Raw genomic sequence first — 24,872 nt, 5'->3', positions numbered from 1 at the left:
ATCTGCCAGCTGTAATAAATGACAAATATTGTCTTGAGGGTCAACTTTTTTCAGAAGTTAATTTGTCAAATAATAACAACAATAATAAAAACATTACACGTACAAAGAGTGGTGTTTCTTTAAATTTACATGAGAAATGTTCTGCTTTTGAAAGTGCCAATACCGGTATCGCATTCATCAATCCTCTCTCAGATAAATAGGTTGGTATTCTACTTTATCTCCAAAACAATGATATTCTTCAATTGTTTTTGGTACAAAACAACAAAAACTATTGCTTGAATATGGTAACACACTCAAATCCGTTTGCGGGAAGAACCAAGCCAAAGCGAGAAGGCAGGTGGGAGAGCCGGGCGCCAAGCAGCTGCAGACCCAGGGCTCTTTTCACCACAAAGAGTCTCATTGCAGCAGAGCTGCCATCTGCATTTGCAACATGGCATTATCTCTTGGCAAGGAGCAGTGGAGCCCACAGTCTTGATGATGTGATGTCCAAGCATGCAAACTTAAGAAATCAAGTGAAATAATTGCACTTTGTTTTGCAGAATTAATTTTTACTGTCATACCAACCGTTCCTGCATTACGTGCTTTGCTCTCATGGTGTTTATACTTATGTGAAAGGTACACAGCACCTTCTTTTAGCTGCTAAAAAAGAAGGAAAATCACATTTTCGTTAGCCTTATGACCTCATTCACCATTTTGGCTATTTTCATGCTTTATTTCCAAACGTTTCCCATTTCCCTCCATTCAACCCCAGACTCATCTTGCTGACCCAGAGAGGATGCCGGTGGCTTTTGGGGTGCAAGTAGCGGTAGGTAGCTTCGTGCTCTTCTGCGCCCGCATGAGGCTGGGCCCGGCTGACCTGCAGCAGAAGGCACGGCGCACACCACAACCCCACTTTTACAGACACCGACAATAAAAAAGGACAAGAGGGAAGGACGAACCCAGCCGCTCGGTCCCATCCTGGCGAAGGGCGTGCGCTGAGCCACCCGGCCCGGTTTGGAGCCTCGCCTACTGCCGGGAAACCGCTGGCAGGGCCCCGGCCAGGGGACCCCCCGGCTCCACCCGAGCCGTGCCGAGCCGTGCAGAGCCGCGGGGGCGGCGGTCAGGATTAGGTTTCAGGCCGCCGGGGCGTGCCTCATCGGCTGCCCCGCGGCGCAGCGGGGCCGGCGCCGTTACTCGGGGGCGGGCAGGGCGAAGGCGGAGAGCGGCGCCGGGCGGGTAAGCGGGGCGCTGGGCCGGGTCGGGCCGGGCCAGGCCAGGCCAGGCCAGGCCGGGCCGCCCGCCTTTGTGGGGACCTGTGGTGGCGCCGGGGCTGTGAGGGACCCCGTGAAACGTATTTATTTCCCGAAGCGTGACCGCAGGGGTTTCGGCTCGCCGGGTTGCGGGGGGCGGTCGGGAGGAGGAGAGAGGCCGCGGGGCTGTGCCGGGCTGAGCCTGTTGCTCTCCGCGGTCCTCGGCCGTGCCGTGCCGGCCTGGCGGCCAGTCCTCATGTAAACAACAGCCGCGTCGCCCCCGGCGGCTGCGGGAAGGTCCGCCTGCCGCCTCCTTTTTCTCCCACGTCTCTTTTTTTCTTTATTATTTTGTATTTTCCCCTGCCTTGGGGCGCTGGGGGTCGAAGCCGGGTCTCGGGGGGGCCCCGGTTGCTCTCTGGAAGCGAAAACGGGGCCGAGCGGCCGGCTTTCCCCGAGCCAGAGCCCCCGGGGGTTGGATGGAGGGTGCCTTTATCTGTTGCTGCGTTGGTTCGCAGTGCTGGAGCCCGCTGGAGCTTTCTGAGGCCCCGCCGGGTCTGCACGAAACACGGCCCTTTCCGTAGGGTGGGGTGAGAGGTGCAAGGCTGAGAGTCAGTTTTTTGTCTCTTGGTAGGTCTGGTCGTGTGAAGAGAAGGGTTTGCTTTGTGGGACGGTTTGTTTCTTGTGTGGTTCCCCTCCCCTGCATCCTGTGCATTCCTGGGTTATTGGGAAGAATAATAGACAAGACAAACGCTCTCAAAGCTGATCCTTTGAACTCCTTGTACCACATTTAATGGATTTGATTTATAACTTGGCTGGGCAGTGTTATTTTCTCCTTTTCCCTTTCCCCATTCTTTCAGCTTTAAAAACAGTGCCTCATCCCTGTATATTTTTGCTCCTTTTCACACACAGGAGACTTTGTTAGCGTAACCTGTTGAACAGAAAATATCATTATTGGCTATAGTACTGGAAAGGATAGCGGGAGTCCTTTGCCCAAGCAGAGCTGTGCCTTGATCAAATTAAAGGGCCTGGCTTCAGCTGTTGTGGAAGTCTGTTGTGTAATGCCTTGCGGTTTCCATATCAGCAGTGCATTTTCCAAGATAACAACTTGTTGGGAGGGAATAGTCTAAACTAGTAAAAGGCAAAGTAGTAAAATATTTTTGGGAAATATTATATGATGCTCATATGGAAATGGAAAATAACGTAACAGAAGAAAAAGAATACAGAATTAAAATATCTTAGGGCTTATCAGCATAGACGTTAACAAGCAATGTTTTAGTGGCAGAGAACGTCATCTTATTTTTTGAAGTCGTTATCCATTTTTAGGATACATATATTTTTTTATTTCCCTATTGCATTAACAGAGCATGCATGCAACATTTACTGATTATGGCTAGTGTTTCTCATTTCCTTTGTGCTACCAAGAATTTTTTTCTTCCGGAACAGGATATGTTCTCCCCTCTTGTCACATAAAAGTCTGTTAGGGAAGCTAGATTGTTACCGGCACTATGGAAAAAAGAGCTGCACTACTTACGTACTAATAGATGATCTTTATTTTCCAGCTGGCACTGTGTCTGTGAATTTTGTGGAGATTAATGTCATACAACTTTGCAGGTACTCAGATCACTGTAAATGGTTTTAATTGATAACATTTTAATCAGTGCCTTGAAAACCAAAATAAAGACCTTTGAAATTGTCTGGTCCATGTTCCCTGTATGAAAATTTAAAATTCTGTAGATGGTATGAAGTAAGTTTTTAAATGTGCTTTCTATTGAAGCATCCTGCTGAAGCAGTTTAAGCCAGAACAATACTATGCCGACAGTAGGGTGTATCATCATTGGTAAAGACAGTTTTGTTTTGCCATTGACATACACAGCAAGTCAATACATAACTGTGCCATTAAGTGTTTAGTGCCCTCTTCTCACACAGAAATTGCTTTGGAGTACTGTTGCTGCTGCTTATGAAATAATTGACCTAGACAGATTGGAGTATTTCTTTTAATAGGGTTTTCAGACCAAGTCCTTACATCTGAACCACCTTGTACAGTAGACTGGTTACATGATGTAATGACTTCCTGCATTACTCTCCCTTAATTTTCACAAAATATAATAGAAGTTTTATAGTGTCTTCAGCTTTAAAGGAAGATGACAACTCTTCATTAAAGATTAGTGGCAATTTATTAATGATGCTTCTTGTTTATTCATTTGAGTACTTTTTTCACCTCTGTGAAAAGTCCAGTATATATTAAGAAATGCAGCTGTTGTAGGAGCTGCATATAATTAAGCTTAACTGAATTTAATGAATATGTTAATCAAATCTGTATACTAGAGAAGTAAATAGGCAATAGTAACCATGCCTGGATTTTATACTCTGACTCAGGATATGTAGTGTCACATATATTCTGTGTATGCTAGAAAGTTGCTTTTCAGTTTCAGAAGCTATTCCTATACTTCTGGTGTTTGAAGCAAGTGTTTTCAATTAATGCCAATTTAAACTGTTTACTGAAATTAATCTGTTTACAAATTATATATATATTTTCTATTTGTTACTTTACTTACCAGAAAAAAGTTCCCCTGCTATGTTGCTTTTTTCAGTACTCTTTACTGAATATTTCTGAGTATCCTGCATCGCATATGTTTAAGCAGAAGGTAAAAGCAGAAAGTATAGTTTAGGCCCAGTTCCAGGTTGTAATAGTAACTTGTGCATCAACTAACATGAATATTACATTCATGTAGAGTTTCTTACTGTGTTACAGAACAGTATTAATTCAACAGAAAGGAAAAGATTGCGCATTTATCTGAAAGCACTGTAAGTTTCCTTAAAACATTAGTGTGATGTGTACAGAAGGTTAAAATCAGTTGTGTTCAAAATTTAATTTTCATAGTTGGTTCAAAATACATTATGTTCTTTAGCTCTATTAAAGGACTTTCCTCTGACATATAGAGCTACTACTGTCACCCTTTTACGTGTTTTTGAAGCTAGCAGTGTCACTTTTCAAACCAAACTGCTTATAGTCTTAATATAGGCTGTTTGTGAACTAGCTTTTTTTTTTTCTGCTTTGAATGTCTCAGAACAATTTTTGCATTAATAAAGCTTTTAAATGTAAATTTCATGTTTCTCTTGTTACATTCGTCTTAGTCAGTGGAAATTTCCTTTGTTCCTTGTGCAACAGAGCACATTAATTTTTACCTGTATTAAGTCCTTACAAATTGCTTTTTCTTTTATTGAATCAGTTCCCTCTTCTGTCATACAGAAGCATGCAGTCTGAGCATGCAGTTCCTAGACTTGTGAAACAGGTGGTTGTTGTTACCTGCATGTTGGTGACCTATCACTGAAGCACTGGGCTAGCCTTTTTTTCACATCTTTATTCATTTGCTCTTTTTGTTTCTTTTTCCCCTCTTTCCCTGTTTGTCACTGCTCTCCTGCATTTATTTCCACACCCATTCTGTCCATGCTCAGGTATGTATATCACTTTTCATTATGAGTAATGAAAGCTATACCTGTCAAGCTGCAGTGGGCAGTCCCGTCTGATGTTGTTTGTAGTCCTTGAAGGTGAACTCCCTTCATGACAGTGGAAGAATGAATAGAAAGTGTGAGATCTTTCAGTTTACCTTGGATGGTTTCAGCTGCCTTTATATTGACAAGTCCTGTCTTTCAGGAGTCCAGGTATCACCTTAATTTTCTCCACAGGGGTAGTAGGCAGTGTGACAGAGGTAGCTGGGTGAAAGAGAAGAGCTCCTTTAAACTGCTGGCAATATGGAAGGTTTAGCGGTAATTAGTATCTTCCATTTCCTGTGTGGTTTGGTTTTCATTCTTGTGCCAAGCAGGGCTAACACAGCATGCCTGTCTGAGTGACAGACAGAGAGCAGGGGAAAGGAAAGACAGAGGATAACAATCAAGTACAAAAGGATATCCATACCTCAGCCAAATTCAGGCCCAGGTGTTGAAATTTAGATTAGGAGTTTTGAAATGCTCTTTTTAGCAGCTACAGAATATAGGTGGTGATTACCATGTTGTTTAATTGAATCAGATTTGTTTTTTAATCTCATGCAGCTCCTAGGCAAAGTTTGTGCCTAGAGATCGCTCTCAAGATAGGCATTTCCTTTGTATCCTGAGAGCACTTGAAGTAATGCAAGAGCTATAAGGCAAAGCCTATTACTGTGTTTTCTATCTTTGTCATTGCATGTTTGTTAATCTAGTGCTATAAGTGTTAGTTTTCAAGGTATTTTCTGAAATGGTTTATGAAATTGTAGATGGAGTACCCGTCAATGAAAAAGAGTAAGTTTCCAGGCTGAAATTACATAATCAGATGTGAAAGAGTAATAATTAAAAGTGGCTAATCTTTTTTTGTGAATCTTCTGCCTCTTTCGCTAAATAGTTTGCATGGTTGCAGTGAAAAGGAGGTGGTAAATATAAATTTAATGTCTTTTTTTTTTTCTTAATTCTTATACCTATGGATTTTAGTGTTTTAGGAGTGTGCTCTAAGAAATCAGGATTGCAGCATGTCACCTGTTTTCTGGCAACAGAAAACATACCTTACAGAAGAAGGGCAGCTGCAGGAGTGGAGAGATGCATAACACATTTTTGTGTGTTAATGTGGGGAGAGTCAAATTTTAGAAGGGCAAGTGTATTAATGAGTATATGAAGGGGATCATCTTTTATCTTCTGTGCATGCTTAGTAGAAGGTTACATATTTCTCATCATGTACCTGGCTAAAATTGCGTGTGCTTTTTGCTTTCTTAAAAAACATGAGGAAAGAGAGAAGGTGCTTTTTTTTTTTTTTTAAGCCAGATCTGTCAGATACCTGTGCCTTTAAAAACATTGAAGTGAGATTAACTTGCTATTTATTTAGCAGTACTTCTTCAAGTAGCCAATAAAAAAGTGCAATTCATTCAGTCAGTGTTCTTATTCCTGTGAAGAGATTAATGAATTTTGCTCTGAAACACATAAATAGTTAAAGCTACTTTGAACTAACCTACTATGCTCTTTGAGTCACGAATAGTATTTGTGTCATTTATAGGAGGGTAGGTTTTGGCTTCAGACTCCTCTGATGCAGACAGCCAGGAGAATGGAAAGTAAGAAAGGGAAGTGGTTGAGTCACCATCCCTGGAGGTCTTTAAGAGACGTTTAGATGTTGAACTTAGTGATATGATTTAGTGGAGGTCTTGTTAGTGTTAGGTCAGAGGTTGGACTGGGTGATCTTGGAGGTCTCTTCCAACCTAGACGATTCTGTGATTCTGTGAAGATGGTCAGAAATAAATATCTCATTTGTGTCTCTAGAATTTGTCATTGTATTATAAAAACTCTCACCGTAGCAAATGATAGATATACTTCTTTCAACAAATAAAAGTGTGCGTGCCTCCCTCCACACTTCTCCCTGGACAAGATTTGTTCCAGTGCATTTTTACTGAAATACTTAGAAGCAAGCTGCTTTAAAGGCCAGGAGTTGCTGCTGCAATGGGTGGTGGTTGGTGATTATGGGTGTCTGTGCAGTGCTTGCTTCCCTTGTACTTGGGCTTCGTTGATATGCCACTAAGCTGGTGCTGACAGATCCCGCTTGCTAGCGTGGATGGGACACAGCAGGAGCACAGTCACATGGCTTTTCGCCATTTACAAGTGTGCACAGAGCAAAGGGGTCATCTTGGACTGTGAGACACAGAAATACTGGTGCGTCTCAATGCCTTGCTTCTGCGTCAGAGGAAGTGTCCTGAAGAAAAACATCCTGACAGCAGTTTCAGTCTTGATCCCTCTTGGTGCTGCAGTCAACAAAGGCATTAAGCGGGTCGGCTGAGGAGGCAATCTCTGCCAACATAAACACACAATAAAGAGAATTAAGGAGAAATAGAATGAAGTGTGAGTTAAAAAAAAATGATTGGCTGACACTGAGGTAGCTCTGGAGCAGTATACCTACTTCTAGTACATGAGGTAAATAAAAAGTATATCATGAGTGCCTTAGCAGAGCTAAGCACTTTTTTTCATTGCAGATTAAATAGGATCATCTCTATCTTTAGAGTCTGTTTAGTGACTTCTGTTAATAAGTGTCTATTTTGAGAAAGCTTCCATTACAAATCATCAGAGATCATTATTCTAGGATTGCACAAACACAGTGGTGACCTTGTCCATTCTGTCGCTTGTAAAACATGCTTTTCACAGCACACCAAGAATGATATTTTAGGCAAGTTGAAACATAATGTAAACCAAGATCCTGCAGCCTCAAAAGATGTTTGCTCTTTACAGCTGCTTCTTTTCCTGAGACTCTCAGGGACCTAAAGCAGAACAGTAAGCTTGTATTTTTCATGCTTAGTTCATCAAAAGGTGAAAGTTAAAGGTATGATGGCAGTGTGTATGTGCATGGAATAGCATGATAAAAGGATCATGGGACAGATGTGACAGAGAAATAATCTTTTTTTTTTTTGATGCAGTTCTCTGTTTGCATCCACAACACAGCTGCATGAGCAGTTGTACAGAAAGAGCTGGAATGGTGAAACAGGGAAAAGCTGCTTTAGTTGGCATTGCCAGTGAGAAAAGGATGTGAAGAGGGCATAAATGGCTCTGTTTGTAAATACGGGCTCTGAATAGAGGATGTGATAGTTTGTGTTTTTTTTTTTTTTAATCTCAAAGTAAAAGCTATCAGTGATTAAGGTTTGGGGAATCCAGCTTCTTTCTTGATTTTTAAATAACCTCATCCAACCCTTTCCCATGTGAAACAGACATTTTGTTTGTCTTGATTTTGAAGGGTTACAAGGTGAAAACATAAGATATTCTTTGGTTTTGTTTTCAGATCTGGTAGTCATGTGCTGGGATTACCTTGCTAAGTGAGAAAACAAATTCACGAAGGCTTGTTTTTATTATTGATGTGCATGATTGTGTAATTTGGAACATGGAATAAGGTTACTTCAGTAAATTTGGATTGAAAGAATTTGAATTTCATGCCTCTCTCTAAGGAGTACATTGTCCTAAAAATGATGATCAGTTTTTCTCTGGCAATGTATTGGTAAATTCAGACACAATTAAATAAACTGATATGAATCTTCAGTCATATTGAGACTAGGGAAGTCTTGGCAAGGGAACTTGAAACAATTCTAAGCCCACTTGAATTGATACGAACTGCAAAAGATACGTGATTGTCAAAATATTCGTCTTGGTTTATGGTCCTTCTAACTGAATCTGTGTTGAAAACTTTTTTCTCACTCTTATTGTGAGGATTGATTCATGCTTATCCTGCTCAGCTTCTACAAGTTCTACTTCTACTCTTTGAGTTTTAGTTAGGCTCTCACCCCCAGAGATCTGTCAGTATCGTCCTTTCCTGATTTTCCTTTTTATGTATGAAGAAAAAGTCACTTTTCCTGAGTGTTTACTGATCACTGTTCTCTGTGTGGTGATTTGCTCACCAGACTGAAATTGGGATGTTGTCTTAAACTGCTTTCCTATTCTCAAGAAAACAAAGGTACTGTTTTGGAGGATAACGTGAAGAAAGGCACAACTCATTTCATATATCTGCAATGATGTTTGAACTCCTCACTTCCCTTTAGTTACCCATCTCCATCGCTCTTGTGCATGGATGGAAGTACCCTACCACTAATCCAACATTACAAATTTCTGAACAACATCAGACTTGCTATTAAAAAACAAAACAAAGCAAAAACCCTAACAAAAACCATAACAAAAACCCCCCAACCCCCCAAAAACAAAGCAGTTTCAGAAATTTATTCTTCCCAGGATGGAGTTTCCTTCCTGGAAACTTATGTTTGCAAAAATCGTCCGTCATTCATATATGACTCTTAATACCAGTGTATGTTAATAGTGGAGGTTGTAGTGTGACAGGTCTGTATAGCATTAACACGTCGTGGCTTATATGATTTTTCTTTTAAAAGGTGACCTTAAAAGGTAAGCTACGGCTCATGCACCTGAAATTGTCAACATAGGGCTTGAAAACTGAACCCAGGGGTAATGCTTTTGTGAATCACTGGGAAGGAAAGCAATGAAATGCTGTAAAGTGTCAGTGTCAGCTATGATTCATAGCTTCTGATTAGAGCAATTCAGGAGATGTTGTGTAGCAGTATGCAGACAGAGCCTTTGATATGGAAATGTAAAAATATTACAAAGTATATTCCTAAAAGCAATTTTCAGGAAGGTTTTAAGCTCTAAAGTGACTTAGAATATGGTCACCTATGAGGTTATTCTAATTATCCAAGGAGATGTAGTTTTTGTGGGTTGTTATTTTGGGAGGTTGTGTATTGCTTTCAGAAGTCAAACTTCTTTCTTCTCCTTCAGAACTCAGTACTTAATAGTCTGTAAATGTGACTGTTTTCCTTGTCTGATATTTTGCAGGAAAATACTGTATTTGCTACCACTTACCATATTGGAGTAGAAGCTGAGAAGCTGAAAAAATGTTGGAAACAATTGGTAATTTTTTTCTTTTATTTGTATCAATGTATTTTTTTTAGCTAAGTTAAGTGTGCTTGATAGATGTAGGACATTGGTATATACTCTATATATTCTATACAGCTGAGGTAGGTTTTGTCAAAAAATACCTGCCTATACATATATATATATATTTTTTTTTTTTCCATAGGAAAACACATCATTTGTTTAGTGTATTCATCTTTTTCTGCTTGTCTTGTTTTAGTCTTTAGTAGAATTTTAAAAGTTCATATGGAAAAGACAAATGTTTCCTTTTAGAGGTTTGTGTCACTTCTTATTTACAGTTGCCTGTACAGTTATGTACACTTATGTACAGTTGTCACAGTTCTTGTAAATGAATTTTAATGAAGGCTCTTTCACTTTTGCAACACAGTTTTTAGAAATGTAATTTTCTTTGCTCTCTGTTTTGTGCTCTGCCTCTGACTTCCTGATTCATTAAGACGTGTTTGGGCTGGGATTTTTGTTCAGAACCGAACCACTGAAGTCCTCTGTAGTTTGAACAGAAGAGAGGGATTTATTAAAATCTGTTGCCTGCTTCCTATGTCTCTGTTTCTAAACTTCTACTGACTTGGAGTGAATATCTCTACAGATACGCATCGGGCTCTCCAGGCCGTAGAGCGCTTACAGGCAAAGCTTCGCGATCGAGGTGACATTGCAAATGAGGAAAAACTGAGCTTATTAAAATCAGTGCTGCAGAGTCCTCTTTTTAACCAAATTCTCAACCTTCAGACTTCTGTTCAACAGCTGAGAGATCAGGTAGGAAAAGCAGCTGCACAGACACAAGAGAAAAATTGAAGGTGCAAAAATATGTGTATCTCTTTGCATGTTGTGTAGTGAAATCAAATAGCCTAAATTAAAGGTCTGATCCAAAGCTTCAGAGAATGGAGGAGGATATACCCAGTGACTTTCCAGGGTTTTATCATGGCCCGTATTGTATGCACACACTTTTTAAGTACATACTTGTAAGATATGATGTGCACTGTAGGGAAATGGTGGTACTGGGTAGTAAGTTAATGTACTTTCTGTCTGTCCTTCAAAAGGAAGCAGTGTGTTTTGTTTGTGGTCTCGCTTTTATTTTTTTCTTTCCTATGAGCCTTTTATTGATTCCTTATATCTTAACCTGCTAAAATGAGAATATATAAGGGAAGCTGTGGAAATGTTGGCTTCATAAAGAGATGAAGATATATTTTTCTTGACATAGGAATAAGAGATTAAGGAGAAGTGAGAATTTCTGCCTCCTTTCTCCTTGCTCAGGAGTTTAAGTAAAAGTATTACTTTTCTGCCTTCCTTTGGTGAGGATGAGAAAAAGGGCATCTTATTTTTATTGACTTAATTATTTATTATTTTCATTTTACTCTGATGACAAGGAAATAAAAACTTATATATAAAATTTAGTTCAGTAACTAAACTACATATCTGGTTCTGCAAATAGTTTTTCATGTTGAATCCTGCAAGATGGGCGACTGTGTGACTGGTATGCAGAAATGCTGAAGTGGGAGGAACAGCCCCTGCGTTTTGACCATATCATCAGTATGGAGCTGCATCTGGTCTCTGGCCAGGCTGTAGCTGGTGAGGAGTCCTTATCTTCCTGAGGCTAATACAACTGCATGGTAGAAGAGAGCACAGTCTGGCCCTTTGCTGTTTCCTGTAGATCATCTTGATGCTATTTTACGCCATCAAGAAATATATTAGAGTGGTGACTACAGTGTTATGTGTGACAGTGTTTTTTGAAATTTTGCATTTTTGGTACATTCTGATTTGATAGTATTGGAGTGATTAAAAAAATCTGGGAGAAAAGCTGCTCTGAGGGTTTGTTCACCCTGTTATTTGGAAACTGACATGCAAAAATACACAGATACTTACGTAGTGATGACTGTGGGAACATACAATCCAAAAACAAGGTACGCCTGAAACATTAGAGGGAATTTGCTGAAAAGGCAGATGAAATTTTCACTTCTAGTCATTAGGTTTGAAGTTGAAGGTTGCTTCTTTTCTAAATACAGTCATCTAAATGAGATGCAACTGATAGTCCGTAGGTTATTTCAGATGAGCATTTTTTTAAAAATCAAGTAATAGTTTCACCAGCAGCCCCTGCCTTGCAGGTCTATCTGTGCAGTAGCTTCAGTGGTCTGTGCATGTTGCATGATACGTACGTAGAACCCAATCTAGCTGACGGGAACTGCTTGTATGTGAATTTTTTTAATATGCACTCATATGAAAAACCTTCACATGCAAATGTAAGTTTCCATTCTTAGATTTGGGTCACCTCTTAGAAAGTATCCTATATTTTCTCTATGGAATGGTTTCTTCCCTGCAGTATAACATGAGATAGTTTGTTTCTTCTTTGCTTTATTTAAATGTTTATAAAGAATATTGAAACAAGGGGAAGAATAAATGTAGTAGGCAGCCAAGTTAGAAAATTAATTTTTTTGGCATTTTCAAAGCCTCAAATTTGTTCAAGGCCACTCTATAGGTTTTTATTTTGTTTGCTTTTTGTTTTGTTTTAATGGCTGGAAAGGCACTGTGGTCTTGGAACTCTTAAATTACTGGTTGGTGAAAACTGCAAGGCATGTGAGTATTGACCAGGCTTTTTGGCTGAGCACTGCCAGACAGAGGATGGAGACACGTTGTTTCCCAAGCACTTGCGGTCAGAGCTATCTTTGAGACTTGTCAAGTGGTGCTGAGCAGTGCAGTGGCTAGTTGTAGCAGTCTACCCACTGCAGCTGAAGATGGTTAAATTCTCTTGATCCTGCATGGTAAGCTATCCTGAAGTTGAAACGTGGTCTCTTTCTTCTCAAGGTGAAGTGTGACAGTCTGTTAAATTGTTAATGTGTTTTTAATTAGTTGATGAGTTTTTGAAGAACTACAAGACTATTGCAAAATTCTCAGGAGAAGGCCATCTGTCAGTGAAGTATTGGTTTGGAGGAGAGGATGGGAGCAGAGGAGCAATGATGGCAATTTACTTTCTAAGTTAAACTGATTTGTTGCAAGAATCCCAGTAGATCACTAAGTGAGACCTACTTGTAGGCCTGTAGTGGCCTCATAAGCATTTTCGAGGGTAGGATGTATTTCTGTCTTGAGGCACTGTATCTGGAAGGTGCAGGGATGATTGTGAGACCATCTTCTGTTTGTGTAGTGAGTCTGGAAAATGTCGTGGCGAATCTTGTAAACATCAGTCATATTCTATCAAGATTTAGGATGTAAATATACAGTTTTAGCATACAAGTACTTTTTGCATTCCTGTGAGTGTAGTCACCATTTTGTGGTCTAAAATATTAGGCTTCCTTTTTTTTTTTGGTTTTTTTTTTTTTGGTCAGAAAAGTGATCTCTTAAGCACCCAGAGATCTGAAAAAGAGTGTCTCCATGCAAGCAGGTGTTTCAGATTTGCTGTTCCATTTCCTCAAAGCTTCTGCATGTTAATTGGAAACTGATCCCCTTCTGTTGTTGTTGTATGCTTAACAAGAACCTCTTGAGTTTGCATTTGTGTTCAGTGGAGTGGTGTGGAATGAACAGTATGTTGCTTCAGATGGATATTGATGAGGCACAGTCCCGAAGTCAGCAAATCTGATGCTTTGGTTCTATTGATAGGTGCTCTAAAGATTGTTTTTTTCTTAGATAAGCAAACAAAAGATTTTTTTTTCTTAGATAAGCAAACAGTTTTTGTTTACACTGCAGATCTGTCATTGCAGAGTTAAGAACTGGAGTGGGAAAAGTCTAGGAACACTGAAGGAATGTTTTGTTGAGAATAGTTATCCTTACTTCCTCAGTCCCTTGAGTTGAGGAGTGCTGCAGCAAACACTTTTTTTTTCTCCCTCTTAGTATCCTTATTCCTTGGTGAATGCTTGCTTTCTGATTGTGAAGAGCAATCTTGTTCTTTGCAGATAAAGGAGTGACAGAAAAGAAAAACAGAGACTGTGATGTTTTGAACTTTCCAGGTCTCTCAAGAATATTTTCTTTTGCATATAAAATGCATTAAAGAGAACACCCAGACAGCACTGGCAGCCCTTCTCTGGCACCTCTAACTCTCTTCTATTCCTTTCTGCCTCTCACTTACCTACTCACTGCCTCTCTTCCACCTCCCTCCTTCACTCAGCTCAGGGTTTTGCCAGAACAAAAAAATCCTTTCCTTGGCTGAGCTACATTCCTCAGATTTTTTTTTTCCTTGTGAGCTCAGTCATAGTTTTTTATACACAATGCAGTAAAGGAAAAATTCTGCCTGCAGTGCAGGCACCTACTAATTTGCATGTGATAGATGGGTGCCCAGGACCACAAGACAAATTTAGGGAAGGAGCAAGATGGAGAAACTGCATCTTTCATAGTGCCTATGAATGGTCTCCTAGCGTTGTGATTTGCACAGCAGACGAGGACCTTTAGTTATCATTCTGAGCTCCTTCCTACAACTGCGCCATTTGTTCTGTTATTTGAAACAAAGTAGTTCATACTCTCATATGAAAAGCTAATTTGGTATCTGCTCCATACCTCCCGAGGAGGGAGCCCTTTCTCAGGGAGGTGAAGGAGCGTTTACCAGAATTGCTTAGAAGCATTACTGGGGAGCAGGGTGCCTCATGAATAGCTGTAGCTTGTTCCAGAGGAGACTTGGAGGAGATTTCAGTGCTGCCCTCGCAGTGTTTTTCTGTGTGCTGCCTTCTCCTTTGGAGAGGAATTTGTGGCAGGCGGGGCGGCTCCTGTGGGGAGCCTGGCAGCGGATCCTCGCCTGCGACCTCCCACGCAGGGCTCCCGTGTGGCTGACTTGTGCTTCACCACTTCTGTTACCACTCTTGCTCCTACTGACCCTTTCGCTACACAGCACGCTCACATACTGGATGAGATACTGCCTCATGTTGCATGTGGTCTGTGAGGGTGGGGACTTTAAAAAGTAGAAACACCAGGAATTTGTTCTTTTGACAGCTGAGACGTAGCAGTGATTATTGCATTGCTTTAAAGGCTGATAAGTTTACAGACATGACTGATTTTTTTTTATTAAAGACATTTTGAACAACCAAATGTAAGTGCTGTTTGACTGCATTTAGCATCTATCTGCGCAATTGTAGTGTAGGTTTTATCATGCTCAATGGTATTTCTGAATTTTCTTCTCCTCTTATGCCAAATTATGTCCATATATTGTTGATGTTACGTAAAGTAAGGAAGAGGCCAATCAAGGACAATTACCATAAGCCAAATTATAAAACAAAGCAAAATTCTTTCATACAGTACTTAAATAATCGCATTGCTATAAAAGAACTTCTCAATACAATTATAGTGATTTTATTATTGCAAAGTACTACAACTCATATGCTATGGAAAGTATTTCTTGAAACCACAAGAGCATCATCTTCCTAAGACTTCTACTTGTGACTTATTGCACCACTAGAAATGACATATACTTCTGTGATTAACAATGACATACACCAGTTCTCCTGAATTTTCACATGCTGTAAGCCTGCATTTCAAGGGGTGGAAGGAAGAAAGGAAAACCAAGGAATCATGATGTTTCTGTTCTTAGTTTGTCTGGGGATTCTAATATTCTATCTTTAGGGTCGTTATAAATGTCATTTTCAAATAGAAATGATTTTAAAGTGTGTGTGTTTCAGGAGAGAAAGGGAGACGAATTCTTAAATACAAGTTTTTTTACACACACATGTATGCAGAACTTCATTCTGTTAACAGTTTGGTAGATTTTCTTAGACTTCTCATCACAAGCCAGAAGCAGAAGCCACCTTATGTGAGGTAGGTTTCCCATGTTAAGCACATCCTCTGTTGAACCTGTAACTGTTTCTTTAAAAAGAAAAAAAGCCCGATGAAGATGAATTGTTGCTATCAATTGTTAGAGAAGAGGTAGTGTTTGATACTGCATTGTAGCTATTCTTTAGTCATAGTTTTACTGAAGGTTTTGAGATGAACTTTTTCAAAGCTTTATTTAAACTGGTATTAATTGGAGGTGCTTTTTAACTTTCCATGCTTTATATAGTATGCAGCTCTTCTTTTCAGTGATATGTTAACCGTCATGCAAATGAAGACTATCCGGTGTCTTTAGAGTAATGGAATTAATAAGTAGTTGTGGAAAAATGTCTTAGAGAATCCTGAACAATTTCCATCTCAACACTCGTTTGGAAGGCAGCAGGAATACAGGGGTTCAGTCAGTTCCCACACCTTTGCAGCAGTGTACCAGCTAGCTCACAGAAATGTACAGAAAGGAGAAGGTGCCAGACTGACAAGGTGGGTGCTGTATTTTCAGTTTGAACAGGATTTGGTCTGTGAAAACATACAATGTGATGCTGAAATATGAATCTGTGGCCTGTTGCTGCTTTTATTCTAGCAAGTAGATGTGAGAGTTTTCTACCAGAGAGGAAAAAATAAATTCCGAAGGAAAATGCCATGTTTTAATGAACAACGCACATCAAGAACTTCAAACTTATCTAGAGAAGAAAATGGTGATACTAGTAATATGGTCAGGTGGAAGTTAATGTGTCCTTCGTGGTCTGTTGTTTGAGCATTGCCAACAGTGAAATGACCTTAAAGCAATACCTTGCTAAGCAATTCTAGCAGAACATTCACAGAACTTTCTGTGGGATGTGTGCAGAGCTTGTCTATATACTGATGACTGTGCTGTACTGGATGCTCAATGGATGAGAAGAACTCTAGATTCAGACAAAACATATAATACAATTCATAGTAAGGGGAATGTGTTGTACTCAATAGCCTTTTATTTTTGAGATGTAGCTCCATTTTTCTCTTTGCTGTTTTTGCATACAGAAAAGTAAGTGCTTTATTCTGTGTTTGAGCAAGACAATACAATGATATAAACACCATTTACATTATTCATACCATTGTAAAAGTGCCATGCCTTAGGACTGCTGTGCTTTGCTTGATCTAATTTTTTTGTGCACGGCATGATTTTCTTAGAGTTGTATATTGCTCCCTTTATGTGTGTGAAGGAGTGTTCCTGATACAGGGAGGACATTGCTGTTCTATATGGTGAGAGGTTTCACAGTCTTGATGTTAGTAGTCCACATATCATGTGGTAATATGGAAAAATTCAGAGTGAATTTAACGAAGAAGGCTAGAGTTTCAGACAGTGAGGTGGGCACAGCAGCAATTCCTCAGCTTCAGCAAGCTTCTATGCCTTAATATTCTATTTCTTACCCTTTTTATTTGTTTGTTTTAGCCTGCATGGCTCTTCCCTTTCTAAAGCAGAGGGGTTCTAGCTTTATTTATAGTCTCAAATTTTGCTCCTAGCATAATTATAATTTTCTTTTTGTTCTTTTGTCTTATGACTATGCACACCATTCAAAGGCAGTTTTCACACTCGCCTGGGTTTCTTAGGACTAATGATAATGCCAGTGACCCTTCCCCTTCCTGCCATCCTGACTGATGAAACTTAGGTTCATGCCATATTAAAAGGGTCCCAAGATGGAGTAGTGTTGTGTTGAGAAAGGTGCTAAATGAAATTTAAGGCATTTAATATATTTTTTTCTCAAAGTTTAATCACATTGGCTGGAGTCATTACCACTCACAGCTGCTGAGCCTTGCCTGCTTAGTTGGAGCAACCACTCCAAAGGTTGCATCAAAGAGGTTTTATGAACTCTCACCACTGTATGGGGCAGAATCAGTTGGTTTTGGTCATACTGTGCTGTTCCTTATTTAGGCTGACATTGCTGGCATTGCCGGAGCAGGTGGTAAGTTCTTTTGTGACTCCTTTCACCAAGAAAGCTCTGAGCATTATAACCTTCAGCAGGAAAGGCAGTTAAGTGCTATTTTGTGCTATGAGCACAGTGATTTAGAAAATGAACATGTATCCATGACTGATTAATGTTTGTGATATCAGATCCATTTGCAACGGCCTTTGAGTTTACAAGAAACAAATTGTATTTGTGTCCCATTTACTCTTAAGGCTGCTTTATCTTGCTGTGGAAATGCAAAAATGTTTTTAAATAGAAGTAATGAGAGACCTGCTAATTACAATGGTGTATTTTTTTATAAAAAAAAAAATGACCCATGACAATTTTATGGGAGGAAACATGACAGGAGGATATATTAGTAGATTTGAAGGTGGAGGAGAGCAAAAAATGAAGCATGTTAATTGACAAAGTTCAGCAATATACTTGTGTATATTGAAATGGGTGACATTGGGAAGGTGGAGGTGTATTAATCTATTGTGTGCGCTCATGTAGATAAGAAAACAGTATGGCATAGATTTTAATAGTTTTAAATTCACACATACAATATAAGGGGAAATCTTGTGTTCATGAAAGGAAGGGTAGAATGGGATTGTCTCTGAATCGTTACATGCAGTGAGCTCTGAAACAAAGCTTATCTGCCTGCTCCTTACAGGTTTGCTGAAATGACTGTATCTGGTTAAAGAAAATGCGCATTTTAGGCATGATAGTTTGTGTGAAACATAACCCAAGTGGTTCCTCACAAACTTGGACAACAGAACATGATCACTGTATTGGAAATCACTGAGTTCAAAACATCCTGTTTTTCTTCTTTCCCATTTTGTTATGGCAGAGTGGGCTAAGTGTTATTGAGGGCTTTTCTTTCTAGTGCTGCCTTGTATTAATTCTTCTGTAACTTGTTGAGCTTTCCATGCAGATAGGGTATTCAATGAATGACACTTGTTCTATTATATTTTCCTAAAGCACCTGGATGAGAAGGAATTGTGTGATGGAGAACGATACTGACTTTTTTTTTGGTGTGTCTGGGCTATTAGGAGAATGATATTATAAATTTAAAGGTGGTAGTCTGTTTAAACAGTTGAGACTGGCTGGCACAGTAGCCATTTTAGAGTACATTCCTGGATTAAGAAAATATTATTGATATTTGATATGTAAGAATAAGGCTTTGAAGAAGGGGAATTAATCTCTGTTGTGGTAGAGACCGCTGCAATTTTTGCACCGTGAAACTACTAACAGTATTTGAGGACAGGGTATTGTGGTCCTGAATAGAGGTCAGCATGCCAGGCAAGTGTGACACAGATGGGTCTGGAGTAAAACAGTTCTTGCTGATGGACAGCCGTCCGGCAAGTGGGATAAGAGGCAGCTGAGGGCTGCTTCTCCTGAGCATTGTACAGTTATTTGTGTGAAATGATGTCTCCATTCTCCCACCCCCAGCCATGCATTAGATTGGTCAGCCAAAACCTGCTTGAAAGTAGGTAATTTACTCTGTCTGGGCAAGATGGGGACTTCTCTTATTTTCTTTTCTTCCCTAAGAGAAAGGTATTGTCACAGCTGTTGGTGTAAAGGTACAACTGCGGCTTTCAGATCAGCCTGGTGATTTTAGAGCTGCTCAGTAATTTTGTATATAATTGTAGCTCATGTAGGGTGTCACAGTGGCAGCCTTAGTGTATAGCAGTGCAGAAAACCTGACTGGCAGAAATTTTATTTGGACCATTGTTTACTGCATAGGAGGTGAGGTTTCTTTCTTTTTTTCATCAGAATGCACATACTTTTTTTTTCCTTGTAAAATAATTGAACAATTTGTTTTTAAAAACCTGGCAGCGTAGAAAAAGCTTGTTCAGACTTGTTCACCACTACCATGGTTAGAGTTATTCAAGCTGCTATGCTGATGTGAACAAAAGAATTTTAGGGAGAGTGTGCAAAATAATTTTAGATTATTTTCATAAATTTTTCATGTTTTAGCTGATGATAATTCACAACTTGTCAACTATAAATACTAAGGATAATTTCGCTTTTTAAATTGTTGTTCTAAAATTGCAAATTGGGATTTTAAATATTTTTAACAAGCTAACAGCTATTCATGGTGCTTTGTGGTAAGCAGGAGTATCTCTGGTATGTCAATAAATCTGTGCTGTTATCAATCTTTTTCAGGTAAATATCACTCCTTCCATACATTCCACTGGTGAGTTCCCCCAGCTTCTCCACCATGGTGTGAACGTGGGTTCCTTACCACATAATGAGTCATATTTGTTGGCTCAGCAGAATGGCAGCCCAGCTAATGTGCTAGAAACATCGATGAGATCCATCACTCCTCAGATTAATGGGAAATCCTCTAGTGATGACTTTGAGCAGCTGATCAGAAGTATGTCCCAGGTAACCATGTCTTCTGCTGGCCCTGAAATGTGGCAAACAATAGCATACTTGATGTAAAACCTAAGATAATCTCTTCATGTGAGGAACAACTGGTAATGAGAAAGCAGGATTGGAAAAGTAGCCTTGATGTTGTTACTGCTGATACTGTCTTTAGTTGGGCAGTGTGACACTCACAGATCTGTATGCCATTATCTTTCTGGGCTTGTTGCAGGACTGATATGTGCATGCAGGAGATGCTTTGTCAAAGCATGTTTTTGTCTATATCATTTATGAAGCCTAGTTGTGCTGCTTCATTGGAAATAAGACGAAAACTTCCTTTTTGGGCTTACTGTGCATTGTTTTGTAATATTACTACTTTTCTGTGGTAGACAAAATCGGTGTTTGAGTCTCTTCGGTGGCTGGGGCTGAGAATGGACGGGCATGTATTTTAGCATTTTTCTAATTAACCCTTAATAGAGCTTGCTACAGGAAGTCCTCTGCTGTTCTTCTGGAAACACTTTTGCACAGTTCGACTTTTTCCTCTCTTCTTGAAATTCATCCTCTTATTTCTTGTTTGGCATCAAGGTTGGCCTGTACCCTCTGAAATTTTGTAGTCCTCTGTATCTTAGTCTTGTCACTACTGATCGTGCACTCATTTAGCTGATTTTTTTCTGGTTTTCCTCTTCTGATCCAAAGAACCCTTTCTAAAGAAACCTTTATCTCTCAAACCTTTCGTAATTGCTACCTTTCTATATGATAGCTAGAAATGAGCACTGAAGAACTGTATTTCAGGTATCAGCTTGTGTAGCCTTGTCCAGCTCTAGAAATAAAATTGAAAACTCATTTACCAAGTTGTTTAACACATTGATTAATGCTGCTTTTTGGCATTTTTAATATTCATCCACTTTTCTTCTGCCAAACAGGGTCGTCTTGTTGAGACAATTGAGCTAATTAAACCTCTAAGTGGTGGTCTGGGCTTCAGTGTTGTGGGACTCAAGAGTGAAAACAGGGGAGAACTGGGAATATTTGTGCAAGAAATCCAGGAGGGAAGTGTGGCACATCGGTAAGAATACTACTGGAATATTTTTCTGTACCAAATGTTAACATGACACAGTGATTTAGTGGTGTTATTGCTATTGTATTTGTGGTACAAGAATGTTTTTTGCTTGTATTATAAGCCATGCATCCTACCAGGTTTAAAATAATTCACCACAACAGCTTTTATAATTTTGGAATAGAGCACTGTATGATTTGTGCTTGAAATTTACTCAGAAGTAATTTCTTTGTGGTTTGCTTGTATTATCTCTCTTTCAACAGGGAAAAAAGAGGCTACAGTTCTGTGTCATGGCTTTAAAAACTAAAATACAGGTGTTGGCATCCTTGATTACACTGAAAAATAACTTGGTCCTAAGAAATCCATTGCAATTAGAAGGGTTGGTTTGTGGAGTAGGGCCCTATTATACACGTGTAAGAAATCCATCTTTTAAGTCAAGCGAGGCTTGACCTGAAGTCTTTGGAGTCTTAAGAAGAAGTACTCGGTGTTATCAGAAACTCAGCTTGTTGAAAGTATGCTTTAGACTTTAGTCCTGATTCCACAAGCTGTGTTGAAAGAAAAGGATTTCTGCTGTAACAACAGCCCTAGTGAGCAAACTCATTGGTGAATGGCAGCAATACTGGTTCATGGCAGACTCAGGCATTGTTCTCCAGTGGGGTGTATCACTCAGTTCAGATTTGCTGATCAGGATCCTGGTTAGAGGTGCTTCATGGTGCAGTCTGCATGTCGTGGGGGATGGCTGGATCATTTTGGTGCTATATGTCATTACTGGATTTTTTTAATCTGCCTAAATCCCCCTTTTTCCTTCTCCTCATTTCCCCTTAGCCCCCTACTCCCTTCCAAGTGGCTTTTGCTTTTGCTCCTCATATTCCAAGGAGTTGAGACCTATCTTCAGTGAATCAAGTCCTGCCTGACTTGCTGGCAAGAAGAGAACTGTTCAACAACTGTTACAGGACTCATATATCAGAAAGGCCCCAGCAATAATAAATCTTCCAAAGCACTCTGAAAAAACGGTTCAAGTTCACAAGTAAAATATTATGGGTTAAGGCAAGATAGTGTTTTTCCTGAACGATGCTGAGTACCTTGGCTTCTGTGCTACAGGTGTAGAAGTTCGTATAATAGGGAGCCTTATCTTTGTTGGCTGATGTTTGTTTTGTAAAGCATTGCCACTTTGGGATACTAAAGGCATGACTCCAGAGTTCTTGCTGGTTTGTTGTGAAAGTAATAGAAGGGGTGGAAGAGGTAGAGGATAACTTGTCTGTGTAGGCTTCATACAGTTCCTTTGAAGTAGGTCTGGGGAAAGGCTCAGTATGTAATTCTACAGCAGTGTTTCCTTTGTCAGAAAGTGAAGTATTATTCTATAATTTATTCAAGCCTTATTTTTTTTTTCTCATTTAAAAGGGATCTTTTGTATCGTTTTCTTTCTGTTTGTCTCTCAGCTTCCCCACCCTCCCCCCTTTTGGGGAGGGGGTGGTTGTGCAAAGCAAAATTAGTTTCCGTAACATCTTGATGGAAATGTGTTCCATTCTTCAGTTTGATAAATATTCAGAATGGGTGCACTGAACAAAATAAAGCACTTGGTCTGTTAAGCAAGAGACTCAAAGTTGAGAATAAACATAAGTTCCCAGGCTATGGTTGGGAATGACTGAGACCTAATGTGCTTAGTCTCAGATGGGGGTACAGGGAGAAGAAAGCTAGCTAGGGGGTAGCAGCCAGGGGAGAGCGGCAGTGGGATTAGCTTCAAAGGAAGCAATCATCAGGGTGCCGCATCAGCTCCTTTCAGCAAAACTGCAGGGAAAGATTAAAAAGTGGGTGAAATACAGAACAGGATATTAAAAGTACTGGAAAATTGTCAAAATACTGTAATTTCTCTGGCAACACTCTTTTGATTTTTTTGTTCGTTTTGTCATCCCCCTTCCCTGTTTATATATATGTGACAGAGATGGAAAGCTGAAGGAAGCAGATCAAATCCTTGCTATTAATGGACAAGCCCTTGATCAGACAATTACACATCAACAGGCTATCAGCATCCTACAGAAAGCAAAAGACAACGTCCAGCTAGTTGTGGCCAGAGGCAGTTTCCCTCAACTCATAAGTCCTGTAGTTTCCCGGTCTCCTTCTGCTGCTAGCACAGTTTCAGCCCATTCCAACCCGGTGAGTATACCCCAAACATATGTTTATTCAGTTTTGGGCATGTATGTGCTTTCTGTATTGAGACACTTTTTGTAACTTGTATGTATATTTCCTTCACAGTTCTAGAGATTTTTCTTCCATGTATATTTGTTTCACTTTGTCCCATACAAAGAGTAGAAAATATGTAGCCTTGCTGGGTGGATCTTGATGTTGGCCATATTCCTTCTTCCCATCTGCCAAACTGTGTCCAACAGTGCATATAGAACCTATTTGTCTTACATTGTAAAGCTCAATTTTGAGTTAGTAGACAGGATCTTTTTCTCTCTTTTCTTCTGCTTGGGTATACAGACATTTTTGAAGAATTACAGTCTGATTTGCACTACCAGCTGAATGGCTGCTTCTCTGTTTATTCCTCAGTCGTCTTTTTAGCAGTTACTCTCACATAAAGCAACAGAGAGCCATCAAAATGCCATGTGTGGGTACACACTGTAGGACCCATAGAAAGCAGTTGTGCTACATTTTCTTTCTCTTGAAAGCTTTTGTGCAACTAGTTGAAGAGACGTTAGCTCAGAAGTGTGGTGATACTAAGCACACTTTTCTCTTCCTGGTGTCTTCCTCATGTAATGGCTGATACATTTTTGCTGGCCCTGGGGTTATACAACCTGTCTTTGGTTCCTGTATGTTTCATTGTTCAGTTATCTATGTCTTTTCTTTACATTAGGGTGGCCTAAAATTGGAGGTATATGGAATGATCAGCCTGGAAAAAAGAAGCCATTTTAGTGATCATTTTATCCATTATCATAAAACATTTGGTGACATAATTTCAGAATTACTGTTTTATTAGGTGTACGGAGATGTTGCTGATGAGTTTAACCTTTCCTGTCAGCATACAGGAAAGGCCTACATTCTTGTAATATTCCTGTTACATACTTATTTTCTTTGTGACTACCTCTGTATTTTCTGAACAGCATCTGCCTCTTGAAAAAATGTTACTTTTAAACCTGTCCCTGGTCCCTCTGTTTTTAATTATGCATATCTTTTCTAGTTGTCTTGTTCCTTTAGCTTTCAGTTGCTGCTGGAAATCAGCTTATCTTGAGGCATTCTTTTTCCTGAGGGCATTGCTTTATTGTCTTAGGTTTATGTTAAGACTGTGGATACCCAAACAAATACTACAGGGCTTTAAATTTGCAGCACCTTGATTTATTCCAAACTAGCGACTTATTTTTGAGGTCTTGCCTGGTGGAGTACCAACTGCGGTTTTAAATTTTAGATGAGTTTATCATGTGATTTGTTCTTATACTCAACAATATCATGAAAACTGTAGTCATCTGTTCAGTACTGTACCATGTAAAATACTATTTGTCTTTCTTTCAGAGCAGTTATATGTCTGCCACAAAAATGAAGCCTGTAGTCAAAGTTATTTCATTCCAATGTGGTTGACATCAGACAACCCAGAAATTGTTGTTCACTACACAGGAGGCACTTCTGCTGATGTGTAGCTCACAATGTCTAGTGCTGCTTTCAGTCTCAACCTCTGAATGGGGTTTATGCTTTCTGCTGTGCTTTGTTATAATTGCCAGTGTGAACACGTACACATCTGAAGATTTTATTTTACAGTTCTGCAAAATTTCCTAGAAGTGTTATTTTTCTTACTGACTGCAATGAGGCATGGAGGTGGACAATCATAGGTCATTGCATAAATTCTTTCAGCAGTCAGGTTCTTGAAAGGCTAGACACACTTAACTGATGTCAGAGTATGTGGGAATGGCACAAAGCTGCTCCAGGGGAGTTTCAGACTGGACATTACGAAGAAATTCTTTACTGTGAGGGCGGTCAAACACTGGAATAGGCTCCATCAAAAGATGGTTGATGCCCCAAGCCCGTCATTGTTCAAGAGGCATTTGGATAATACCCTCATTAATGTATTTTAAATTCTGGTTGGCCCTGAAGTGGTCCGGCAGTTGGACTAGATATCTTTGAATGTCTCTTCCAACTGTTCTGTTTTGT

General features: G+C 39.7%; 1 protein-coding gene across 10 annotated transcripts in view; it reads left to right on the top strand.

The window, feature by feature from the left end:
* The first annotated feature begins 981 nt into the window (after nucleotides 1-981).
* Nucleotides 982-24,872, top strand: part of MPDZ (multiple PDZ domain crumbs cell polarity complex component) — a 101,943-nt gene continuing 78,052 nt past the window's right edge. For 6 of the 10 annotated variants that reach the window (XM_050716376.1, XM_050716374.1, XM_050716372.1 and 3 more), the window contains exons 1-6: nucleotides 1,129-1,215; nucleotides 9,558-9,632; nucleotides 10,240-10,406; nucleotides 19,478-19,699; nucleotides 20,602-20,741; nucleotides 22,673-22,886. In XM_050716376.1, coding sequence (XP_050572333.1) covers nucleotides 9,617-9,632; nucleotides 10,240-10,406; nucleotides 19,478-19,699; nucleotides 20,602-20,741; nucleotides 22,673-22,886 — 759 coding nt within the window. In that variant the 5' untranslated portion in view covers nucleotides 1,129-1,215; nucleotides 9,558-9,616. Of the gene's footprint in view, nucleotides 1,331-2,788; nucleotides 2,841-9,557; nucleotides 9,633-10,239; nucleotides 10,407-19,477; nucleotides 19,700-20,601; nucleotides 20,742-22,672; nucleotides 22,887-24,872 lie in introns of all 10 variants that reach the window. The other 4 variants (XM_050716377.1, XM_050716375.1, XM_050716367.1 and 1 more) reach the window with 3 other exon arrangements.

Source organism: Cygnus atratus, chromosome Z (genome assembly GCF_013377495.2).
Source record: "Cygnus atratus isolate AKBS03 ecotype Queensland, Australia chromosome Z, CAtr_DNAZoo_HiC_assembly, whole genome shotgun sequence".
Classification (NCBI taxonomy): Eukaryota; Metazoa; Chordata; class Aves; order Anseriformes; family Anatidae; genus Cygnus; species Cygnus atratus.
Note: the sequence above shows the minus strand (reverse complement) of the source record. Positions and strands in the feature narration are given on the sequence as shown.